This window comes from Ailuropoda melanoleuca, chromosome 8 (genome assembly GCF_002007445.2).
Source record: "Ailuropoda melanoleuca isolate Jingjing chromosome 8, ASM200744v2, whole genome shotgun sequence".
Lineage (NCBI taxonomy): Eukaryota > Metazoa > Chordata > Mammalia > Carnivora > Ursidae > Ailuropoda > Ailuropoda melanoleuca.
Window position 1 is genome coordinate 4951614 of NC_048225.1, and position 12693 is coordinate 4964306.

Consider the following 12693-nt stretch of genomic DNA (forward strand, 5'->3'; position numbering starts at 1 on the left):
ACCTTCTAAATCTCTCTCAAATCCATCGCACTTCTGTCTCTGTCCATTGCCTTCTCTAGCCACTAAGTATCTCTGCGTGGATTGTTTTAACAACCCTTTAAATGGTGCCCCTCCCTACAATTCTAACACAATCTAACTCATTCTCCATACTACAATCAGAGTATATTTTTAAAACTAGAAGTCTGGTCATGGCACATCTCAGTTTGAAAACTTTCAGTAGTTCCCCATTGCTCATGGGATGAGGTTCAGATGGCTTTAATATTGCTTACAAAGCCTTCTGAGACTTTCTTGCCTTTCCATATCTTGCCATCCCTTTTTACCTGTCCCTCTCACCAAGCACAACTAGGTCAAAGAAAACATTTCCCCTCTACACACTGTGTATTCTCTTGCTTCTAGGACTTTGCATGTGCTATCTGTTAAAAAGACAACACAAAGAGTTCCCTTACACTGGCACCCAGTTTTCCCTATTGTCAACATCTTACATTAATGTGATACGTTAGTCACAACTAATGGACCAATGTTAATACCTAATTATTAACTTAAGCCATGCTATTCAGATTTCCTTAGTTTTTTTTTTAAGTTTACTTATTTTTTAGTAATCTCTACACCCAATATGGGCCTTGAACTCATTATCCCCAAGATCAAGAGTCACATGCCCCTTTGACTTAGCCAGCCAGATTCCCCCAGATTTCCTTAGCTTTTAACCTAATGTCCTTTTTCTGTTTCAGGATCCCATTCAGGATCCCACATTCCATTTAGTATCTGTGTCTCCTAAGGTACCTCTTGGCCTTGACAGTTTCTCAGACTTCCCTTCTTTTTGATGATCTTGACAGTTATGAGGAGTAGTGATTGGGTATTTTATGGAGTATCCCTCAATGAGAATATATCTGATGTTTTTCTCATGATTAGACCAGGTTATGAGTTTGGAGGAGGAAGACCACAGAGGTAAAGTGCCATTTATATCACATCATATCAAGGATACAGAGTGTCAACATGACTTACCACTGTGACATTAACCTTGATCACCTAGCTGAGGTGGTATCTGCCAGGTTTCTCTAAGTACAGAGTTACTAATTACCCCCCTTTCCATTTTGTACTCAGGAAGTCACTATACTATGTCCAGCCTGCATTTAAGGGGTTAGGAGTTAGGCTCCACCTCCTTGAGGGCAGAGTATCCACATAAATTATTTGGAATTCATTTGTACTAGAGACTTATATATTCCCCTTTGTTTGCTTGTTTGTTTGTTTATATCAGTATGCAATCATGGATATTTATTTTCTACTTTGGGCAATAATCCAATACTACTTTATTTATTTTGTTACTTAAATAGTTCCAGCTTTGTCCATCGGGATCTTTTTTGGTTGGCTCCTGTGTTTATCTGACATATCCTTGACTGTCTGTCTTTCCAAGCACTTCCTTACTTTCTGACACAAGACATTTCAGGCTCACCTTGTATATTCCCTAGAATCAGCCCTTTCTCCAAGGAGCCCTGGTTCCCGTAATTGTAAACTCTATTCAAAACCACGATCTGGGCTCTGGGTAGGTACTAACACTTTTTAATACAAAACCAGATTCATTTTTAAAAACCACAAAAGCACAAAGACTAATGTATCTTCCCACCACCCAAAATAAACAGATCTTTTTTCCCTTTGTTTTGCTTCAGATATATCTTAAGAAACAAAACACGAAGTCAAAGGCCATTTTCCCCAGTGGCCTTTTCCCCAGTCCTAATCCCTTCCCTTGCCTCCCAGAAGCAACCACAATCTTAAGTTGAGGGGTAGATACTCTTTTTCAGGCATTCATGGAACAGTTACAGAAACATATGTATTATAGGAAAAACCTGGCTTTTATTGGGGCTTAGCTGCCCACCTTCCTGGGCTGTTCTGGTTGGTAGTGGTGTCTGTGCCCCAAGCCACGTGTCTACACACTCAGCTCCCAACTCGCTCTCACCTGCTGGGGCTCCATTCATCTCTTCTCTCAGTCACCTCCAGCCACTCTCTCTTCTCTAGTCTGTACCTTTCCATCTTGTCCCAACTTGCTGCTTTGTAGGTAGCTTCCGGCAACCTCCTTGTCAGGAGGAAGACCAATAGCCAGTAGACTTTGCAAAAACAAACTCTAAACTGGAAACTGCTAGGCAAAGAGAAATTTTTACTGTTTTGTTCACAGTGCCAAAAGGGGAGGGTGGTGGGGGCAAAACATTCATCCGTTTGGAGTACTTGGCTCTTTAACATCTAATTTTTAGCTTGAAGACATTAGTGGTTGCTTCTAGTTATTTTTGAGTCAGACTTCTGGAAAGTTGAGGCTGCCAGATTTAAGACCACCAGATATCTAGAAATTAGGATTGTTAATTTCATGATTCTTCATTTCTATTTTTCTTACAAATTACTGTTCTTCAAAATATAGGCATAATACCCAAAACAGAGAAAACCCTTACTATTGAAGAGATTGCTTATGAAACAAATTCTTTCTCCAGCAAGGGACTCACAATGAGAGAGTAATTATGTAACTATGAAGTGAAAGCCTTTGGCTGTACTCTCTACCCACCGAACTGCAATGCTGTGTGAGCAGTTTAGTTGATCATGTCCTGGGTGCACAGCACATTATCTGCTTACTAAGGTAAGCAGTAATCTTGGGTTTGGGACTTCTAGCGCCATTAATAGTAAATATATGAAATTTCTTCCCGCAGCTTGCACTTACTCTGACAAAGGCAAATTTGGAAACAATTACTTGAGGACAGTTTGGATAACACCTAGATAATCAAAACGGGCACAATGAAGCACTTCCTGAGGTAAGTGTTTATGGTCCCCTGGTTGAGCCCTCTAAAAGGGAGAAACTTCCTTCCGAATTAGGAAAATAGTTCTGTTCACCATTTGTAATCCTATAACCAGGTCTCTTAGGATCCATAAAATAGCATTGTATTTTTGCTAAGAATAATTTGGTCACAGGTTTCCTCCGCTGCCCTATCTGAATACTGCTGCTAAGAGAGCACTTACAGTAGGAGATTACAAGAGAGTGTAAGAGAACACAGGCACAAAAGCATGGGGTAGGTGGACTTTGGACAACCTGGATGCCATGTGTCTCTAAAACCTTAAGGTCAAGGTTTGAGGAATGAGCAAGTAAGTAGTCAAGAAATCTGTATAATTTGTGTAGAATCATTTTCCTGAAGAAAGTAATTTTAAATATTCCTTAATTTAGATTTTGGTTGGCTGGTCATTCATACGGCATTTTCAAATGTTCCTTTTTGGTAAAAAAAAAAAAAATATATATATATATATGTTCTAAGCTTTTGCTCTTCCTGCCTCCTTGATGCCTCTGAACTCTGCATTAATTGTTGGTTCCCTCAAGATTGTGCTGTATAGAGTAACATATATGCTGGTGTGTTTTGTGGTGATACTGTATTGTTCTGAAAGCCATTTGGCTGGACCTATACTTATAATTATTTTTAAGAGAATTTGATGGCCATTCACAATCTATTAATGAAATTTCCAGAGAAATTTTACATCATATTAAATATGACAAAACAGAGTTATTCTGGTTCCAAAAGTTAGCAAATAATACACACTTTCCAAAGATTGAGTTTCTTTTCCTCAGAATAGCCTACCTCTATTACACATTCTTGCCCCTTGCTCTAGTTGTTTTCTCTAAGCAAGTAATTAGTAGGCTTACTTCTTTTAGGAAATGATTTCATTCTTTTAGTGGCTGCCATTTAAGATTTTCTTTTCCTCGCTGATTTTGGTTGTTATCACTATGTATGAAACACCTAGATCAGTTTGTGTGGGATTCACTGTGTTTTGGTGAGGATACTGGTCTTAGAATTATGGAAACCTCTCAGGAGGTCATGTTCAACCGTTTACAGGCATTAGCTTTGGTTTTATTGTACAGAGTACTCCTCAGCCTGTTTATCTCAGCTGTGTTAAAGGACAGTATTTGAAAAATCACTAGGACATCTGCCAGCAAAGTACTGACCTGACATGGTTGTGGTTGCCATGGTAATTAACCCATCTATTTACTTACACATTCATGAAAAATTGGTATTTACGAATCCCTTCTAAATGTAAACATGGTGTTTTTTAGTTGCAGAAGGTTTTAGTGTTAGTTGAAGCTTAGAGGTCAGAAGTTCCTTTTGAAAAAGGGCTGTCGGTAGTGGTGAAGTCCGGGGCAAGATTCGTACTACTGGATTTCCTCTTCAGAGTCTTCATTTAGAAAGGCTTGAGTAGCCTCACAACTAACCGTTTAAGGAGAAAAGTAGCATTTGTTTCTGTTAGTCTTCTGTTAAGCTGAACAGCTGCAACACCATGTCTAGTAGAGATGAGAACATTTTTGTAATGAACGTGTATTTGCGACTGAGCACTGGTCTGGTAAAAACCTACTGCTGTGACTTCACACAGGCTAGCACCAAGAACAGAACCAGCACATCCCGATCAGTTCCGTGTTCTGATACAAACCCTTCTCTTTCAACTCAAGACACGTATTTTATAAATATTATTTGACATTGATCATCTATATGAAACAGAAGCTAGGGTAACATTACATATCAAGAAAGAAACGAAGATTTTCATTGACCATTGGTTTTGAAATAAGAAAAGGAAACTCAGTCACTGCCCCAAGTGGATTATTATTTTGGCCTTAGTTTGTGGTTTCAATGCTTTCTTCTTAAGTTATAATGTGTGTATATTCATTATATGTTGGTGTTTTTAATGTTTTTTATTAAGCTATAATGTACATATTCACTATATGTTGGTGTTTATGAAATCGGAAGGATAAGAGGTCAAAGAGAATTACCCTGAATTACAAGCTCTATCAGGTCATTTAGATTGCCTTCCCCCCCCACCCACCGCAGTCCCTTCCCACAGATGTGGGACAATTTCGGCAATCTTTTCATTTGAGCCAAATAAGAGGTTATGTAAACACAGCCTAAACAAATTAGGTGTTTATTCCTGATCTCTGCAAATACATTATGCAGAATAAGGAGTTGATTCTGAGAAGAATTCAGTATTATTTAAAAGCCCACAGAGTGGGTAATCTGTCAACCTTTGAGTTGCTCTGGAATGAAACACTTCATGTACAGCTCCAGAAGACATGAGGTTAATCTTAAACCGGGTTGGAGAAAGAATGGATTTTAATCCATAGTTAAGTGACATGATACCCACACTCTGCTCTTTGTAGCTCACTGCTGCCATCAGTGTAACTGCCATCAGTGTATTAATGGTGTAACTGTTCAGAGCATAGCGGAGTGGAGAAAATATTTGATTAAAAAACATAACATGAGATATTAGAAATAAATGCTACAGGATTAGTACACCCAGCTGAAGGGTGTATTTGAAATTGAGAGTAGATGTGGGATACTGGATAAGTAGCCTGTAGTCATTCAATGACTTTAGCCATGGTCTGCATTAAAGGAATACAAAGATAAAATGCAGAAGAAAGTGTATTTATGTAGATGATCAGAGAAAGAGGGTGCACTTTTTCGGCCCCAAATAGAACTGAGGCTTAGGGTTTAGTTTATATATTCTCATAATTTTAATTAACTTGATATATATAATAGGGATGGCTTAAAACTTGTACTAAAATATTTTCCCTTGCTAAGATTTTTTACTGAAATTGTATTTTTTACAGTTACCAGAACGTTATGAAATTTTCTAATAAGGGAATCTTTTAAGTCCCTCCATATAAATAATTGCTTCCAACTATCCCAGCCTCAAGGATCTCCCTTTCTTGGCCATGAACTTCACTGCATACCTTCTTCCTTAGGCAGAAGAGAGGGAAGGAAAGCATCTGTCACACTCACATGTCTGAGGGAGAAATTTTGAGAAAGAGAACAAACTTATACCCAAGTCCTGGCTATAAAGCAATGACGGGGAAAAAAGTATTTTACTGCTATCATTAGGTAAATAAAGGCTTCCAATTAGCAAAAGTATCTGCAAATTGTTTTTTTAAGTCATTCACACTTGATTAATATTTTTGTCCACCGATTCACATAGTAGGCACTTACTGCTAGTAATTCCAGTAGTATCCCACATTTTTAATTTTTATTTTCTCCTTATAACAATTGTAACAAAGTAGGGATTATTATCCCTTTGTACAGAGCAGGGCAAGAAAGCTTAGCAAAGTTAAGGAACTCATCCAGGGGCACACAGATATTTGAATCAAGCCTGTCTGACTTAGAGATGTTTCTCATTATTTCTGCACCACATTACCTCCTCATTCTCTGCCTGTTGTGAGGTGTTGTAGGTGACACAAAAGCGAGTGTGAGGGGACCTCTGCTCCAAACCTACCACTTGCTATGGAGTTAAGGCACACACAAAACTCTGACGTAAGTTGTGATGTGCTTACTGATGTGCCACAGGCATTTTGTGGCAGAAATTTTTAGGGAAGGCTTCACTGAGGTGAGGCTAGGGAAAAGGGAGGACTAGAAGCTAGTATTTTTAAATAACGACAGAGGGTGTGGGAGGTGGAGAAGATGCTGGGAAGGAACGAAAGCTGGGAAAATGTGACCAACTGCCACAAGCAGCAGGTGGTCCAGGTTTATTGGCTGTAGACCCTTTTTAGGGTGAGTAGAAGAGAAGTGGCAAAGATAAACTTGGGTCCGTTCTCAGAGACCTTTGCAGGCTGGGCATAACACAACCCAGAAGCATGGTAACATTTTCAGCCACATCTACAGTGGGACTTGAAAAGAAGGAAGTCTGATGAAAACTCTCGTTGCCTTGTGACACGTCTAGCCTTTTCTTAGAGCCAGAAAGCTAGTCCATTCCCTTCACCTGACGAATGAGAGGGCAGAGACCCAGAGAAGCCAAGTCGCTTGTCCAAAGTCACACAGCTCATAGTGGCAAATCGAGGATAGACTTGAAGTCAGGCTTTCAGACACTTCCCTATTTAATCAGGCAGTATTTCCACCAACCAATGTCCAGTGCTTTTAAAGGGCAGAAGGTGTAGAGTCATGCATGTAGTTGTTGCAGAATTCAGTTAACGTTGCTTGAGAGACGATGACTGAGCTTAGGAGATACAGAGGCAGAGTCCGGAAAAGGGGAAGATTTATGGCCTAAGCATCCAAATACCTCTCTCACTGGAAACCAGTACTTTTAGCCATAGTTTTCTCTTTCTTAGGACACAAGCACGTGCACGCGTAGATCATCTAGGTGTATACATACATGTGCATTTACACACATATATACATGAACACATGTATGTATATCTACACATACATATATTTTAAATTATTTTGTCCCCTGCACTCAAACAAAACAACAACAAAAAACTGTTTCCGTATGCTTGTTGAAATATGTTAACCTGGAAAGTTTTCTAGGCAGTTTGCTGTGGGTGGCCTCACCATCCAGCTGCCATCAGACATTGTGTTAGAGCTCCACTGAAGGCAGCCCTGCTCTCCCGCCCCTTTGCCTTCCCTCAGATTTTCAAGGCCAACTTTTCGGCCACTTCATTCTTCGGGAAGCTCTTCCTCCAGAGCACGAGCAAGATAAATGAAAGCCATGGACACTCAATACGTGTTGGTTTGAATTTCACTCACTGAACTATTGTATGTTTCACTTTTGTTCTGAAGGGAGGAAGGAATGCTGATTTTCCATGTTGTTTCTGCCTCCCTGTTAGGAGAACCAGGTCGCCGAGAGCTGGCTTTCCTGTCCAATCTCAGAGGAAGGTACTTTCTCTCCTCTGCCTCTCCAACACTCTGGGCCATTTCTTTTGTAGAATTATCACACTGTTTCTGTTTTTACTGTCATTTTCTTTACTAGACTATAAGTTCTTTGTGGACAAGGGATGGCATGGAATTTGCAGTGACATTAAGTTCTTGACTCCTATCCACCTCTTCCCCACTCCCTGTTCTTCTGTACTATACAATTTCTCATTTTGTATTTGTTCAGTTCAGTGAAGGAATAAGTAAACTACCTTCCAATGATCATTTCTCATTTTTCCCCCCAATTCATTTCAAATCTCTTTCCGTCAGCTACTCCAGGTCTTTAACTCAACAGAAATTAATATATTCATAATACCGAGAACATCCTCTATGTAGTGAATCTCTAAGAGTAACAGGCCCACTCCTTATCCCCTCTAGAAGATTCTGAGGCCTATTATGGATGATGACTTTACATACAGATTTGTTTAATTTGGGTTCTTTTAAAAATATTTTTATTTACAATAAAACTTTATATTTGAAATTATGTTTAAATACTTCTTTAGTTTCTTTTTAAAATACCTTTTAAATGTCAAAGTATAATGTGTTTATTGATTCCCTTATAAATAAGTCGATAAAAGTATTCACCAAATAGCAAAACAAAAAATCTGAATTTTAAAAATAAATCTTGTAAAATGTATGTATTTAAGCATCACGTTTTTGTTTTTCTTTTTAAAGATTTTATTTATTTGACAGAGAGAGACGCAGTGAGAGAGGGAACACAAGCAGGGGGAGTGGGAGAAGGAGAAGCAGGCTTCCTGCCTAGCAGGGAGCCTGATCCAGGGCTGACCTGAGCCAAAGGCAGACGCTTAAGGAGCCACCCACGCGCCCCTAAGCATCACGTTTTTAATAGAGTAGTGAGTCATTAATAAATCAAAATAAGCCTGTGCCTCCTTTCCTTTGAAATGAAACGGATAAACCATGAATTTACTTATTGTTTTAGTTATCCCTCTGTCAGCTATTGCTCTCTACACCCTCAGAAGAAATTTCCCTGCAATATAAAAACAGTGCCCTTTGCTCTATAGCAGTGGAATCTGGAATGGTTCCAACTCATGGTAAATGTATACCACTACTCTTCAAAGGCAGTGTGATCCTCATGCCCAGGCCAGTGGGCATGGCCTCACTGAGGCTCGATGAGGGGGGAGGGGGGGAATTACTCTTGTTCTTCTAGAGGCCCACAAACGGCTTCCTTGTGATTTCATATTATCCGTTCATGCATCAGGTCCTATCCAGCTTCTCTTAGTAGTAGCAAGCTCATTATAGAGAGGGGCCCATTTACTAAGCCAAACCCCTACTGACAAGTTAATTTCAAATTGATTGCCAGTGCCCCTAATTAGGAACTCCAATAGAACAACTAAAATTTTTTAAATATCATTTCAGAAAATGCATAAAATGCTGGAAACATTGAGAAGTTTATTGTTCTTTATGGCCACTTTGATGGAAAGTGTTTCATTTAGGAAACTGGTTTGAACCAAGAACTGTGATTATTTTGTATGTATCCTTCCTCACCAGTAGTGTACTTCTTATTTATTACAGGATTTCTTCAAGCAAGAATTAACTTTCATTAGCAAACTCATTGAAAACTGTTCAAAATAAGCCACTTTTCTCTTAATATTCCAAACGAAGACGTCAGTCACAAATTTAAGATGCTGGAGTAGTGTTGCACTACAGGTACCCACACCCCCCACCCCGCAGGCAGGGGCCTGCATGGTTCTGCGTGATTCTCCCATTTCAGAGGCCCCGTCCCTGCTGTGGGGATTCCCCTAACAAAGCACCACAAAACAGGAGCTCGCTTTTATTTGGTGTTAGAGATATGATCCACTTTGAATAATTTACACTGGATGGCTATTCTGGTTCAAGCCAGAGAATGAATGTTAAATAACAGAAGTGAGTATAACTGCCTGTGGAAAAACACTGCTGTGAACTCCACCATAAACCTTACTCTGCAGCATATTAATAAACAGTTGTAATAGAAAATGTTGGAAATAAAACACACATAAGTAGTTCTTATTATTAAATCAGCTTCTCCCAGTGCTTGTGCAAGGCATTCATGTTAGGAAGCCACAGTTAACTCCTTCTGGAAGACTATCAAAATACTGTGATTAAAAAAAAAGAAACAGAAATAAACATAAAAATTGCTGTCCATGCATGCAATTATTAAAAACGGCATAGTGATCAGTATTTTCTCCTAGTACTCTTGAGAATGTTATTGTTCCTACAAAATGTACATCTTTTCAGTAGTGAGTTGAGAATCTTCCATCAGAACTAAGAAAATAAGTCTAGTGTTATAAAGAAAAAAAGTGAAAGATTCCCCTAATTAAAAGTAAGCCTCTTGTTTTGGTGATTTAGGCCACGAGGAAAGACCAAGCAGAATTATAAAACCCCTGAATATAGAGTTCAGATGGTGGATAGCGTGTGGCTGTAATTCTTATTCACAGAGTAGGAACTTCCTTCCTTCCCTTTTCTCCTAAACCAACCACTGCTCAACTTAAGAGCATTTAAAGATCCATTCCTTAATTTCTTCCTTTTCAGGGTGAACATGCCAAACGAATTTAACATTCTCCCAAAATATTTAATCATGTTTATTCTCCTCTGGACCGTCAACAGTTTTTTCATAAACCTTACAATTTAGGGACTTAAATAGGTTCAAAAATTTTAAAAGTAAGCCCCTGGCAACACTTGATGGTGAAGAACAGCCATCCTGAGAAGCTCATAGGGAGGCTTTGCCGATCTGGTCCTTTCATGAGGAAGCAAGTTGGATATTGTTTAAGTCATCAAAACAAGGCTTCCAATGTAAAGGGCAGCACTGGTGTTTCCATCTCTGACCATGCCTTCGATTATGATCTGAATGCAAAATAAATTATATCTGTCAAAACACTGTTTGATGATCTGGCTGGAAAAAATACAAAGTACCTAGCAAAGCAAAAAACATAGTGCCCAGCATAGCGAGCTGGCTTTTTAATGTAATATTTGTGGGTGTTTTGACCCATTAGGAAAAATAATTAAAATAATATCCTTAATAATTAATATTATCAGGACAACTGGCCCAGAAATTACAAAAGAGTAAAGAAGCAGTGTATAAATGTCACTCTGCAAGTGAATGGGCATTTCTTGTGCACAGTTTGTGACAGTGCTTCTGGGACTGTGTGAGAGGGATGCAGTACACCTCAGAGAGGTGAGCCCAGAAGAATGATGCAGCATCTCGAATGCCTCATGTACGTTTCCACTGGGTTTCCCTGTCTTTGACAGTAGGAACATCCTCAGGGGAGTTGAAAAAAAGAAAAGAGAAGAGCAAACAGAACATGATGTCTTTTCTCTCCTTTTATGTAAGGCTGTCTTAATGCAAAACAGTTCCCCAGGCATTTTCTTCTTGTGTGCAAGGAGGCCAGTGGGAGAAATTACGGATGGGCTAGAAGCCACTGTACACCTGGACACTCCCTAGCCCTAGGAGGACACTTCTAGGCCTCAAGCCACATCTTTGTATGGGGGAAACTTTCTAGTTTAATTTAAACGATAAAATGGTCTGGTGGCTTGCACCCTAAGTAGAATAAATACAAAGATACTCCTTAAACAAGAATCAGAACCCTTTCGTCTAGGAAGATCTGGTACAACAAGAACCTGACTGTCACAGGAATCCTGACACATGAACCGAAAAGGCTTTGCTTGTGGAGCTGGAACACGTGCCAGGCAAACTACATGGGCACCATAAGGACAGATCGTGGAAAGCTTTTATCCTCCACTGAGTAACAGACATAAAGCCAACCTGTAATATCATTACCACTTGTTGTGGTAACCAGTTAACAAAGACATTGCTCAATCTTTTCTTCTGGCATAGCTACCTACTAGGTGGAAAAACAGAAAATTTTTTCCAAAAGAGAAAGTTGAAGTTTCGTAAAATTTCTCACTCATCTAATTAAAACATTCCTCTAGGGGCTCCTGGGTGGCTCATTCGGTGATTGTTTGCCTTCAGCTCAGGTCATGATTCCGGGGTCCTGGGATGGTGCCCCATATTGGGCTCCCTGCTCAGCGGGGAGCCTGCTTCTCCCCCCACCCCTCACCCCCAATTGTGCGTGTACGGGTGCTCTCAAACAAATAAATCTTTAAAAAAAAAAAACAGTGTTCCTCTAAATTTATTTCTAGGTTAACTTTTTTGCAGGGAGGGAAGCTAATAACCTCAATCCTAATACATTTTAGGATGTATTTGACTAAAATAGTTGAATTTCACATTTTATGATATAGTAAATCCATTTTTTATCTTTCAGCAGAATCTAACTGACTTCACATAGATATTTTATATGCACTTTTGAAATGGCTTTTGATGATCATTTTATACATCTTAATTGTTATAACCTTTTTTTTGAAATAAAATAAAATGTACTTATTATAAAAAGGGAAAATATACTTAGCCAAAAGTAAAAATTAAAAGTATTCATAATTCCTTTACCTAGAAATACCACTGTTAACATTTTGTTGTATATCCTGCATCTTTTTCTCCTTGTTCATACATCACAATTTTTTGAGAGAGAGAGACGGGTGGGGAGAGATGGGGGAGAAGGAGAGATAATCTTAAGCAGGCTCTATGTTCAGCGCTGAGCCTGGCACAGGATTCATTCTCAAGACCCTGAGATCATGACCAGAGCTGAAATCAAGAGTCGGATACTTAACCAACTGAGCCACCCAGGCATCCTACCACTAAATTTTTTTTTAAAGAAAAAGTAGATCATTTCATGTGTTTGTTTCTAATTTTTTCTATTTGTTAAGCATACTATGACATCTTCTCATGTTATTAGATCTTCTAGAACATAATTTTATTGCCTACAAAGGATTCCATTGTGTTATCTTAGTGTAGCACTTTGGTTACTTACTGTTTCCTCTGTTCCCTTTGTGTTTATATGATATAGATCCCATGCCCTTGTACAAATAAGCCTATTAAAATTTTTATTTTTAACACAGGCTGTCCAAGATATTAGGGCCAGAGCAATTAAGCAAAGAAACACAATCAAAGTGT

At 39.0% G+C, this 12693-nt stretch overlaps 1 protein-coding gene across 5 annotated transcripts in view; it reads left to right on the top strand.

Annotated features, from left to right (window-relative positions):
- ELMOD1 (ELMO domain containing 1) overlaps window positions 1-12693 on the top strand; it is a 65320-nt gene that overhangs the window by 22527 nt on the left and 30100 nt on the right. For 4 of the 5 annotated variants that reach the window (XM_034665690.1, XM_019809850.2, XM_019809849.2 and 1 more), the window contains exon 2: window positions 2688-2789. In XM_034665690.1, the coding sequence (XP_034521581.1) occupies window positions 2773-2789 (17 nt within the window). In that variant the 5' untranslated portion in view covers window positions 2688-2772. Of the gene's footprint in view, window positions 1-2687; window positions 2790-9221; window positions 9357-12693 lie in introns of all 5 variants that reach the window. The other variant, XM_034665692.1, reaches the window with a different exon arrangement.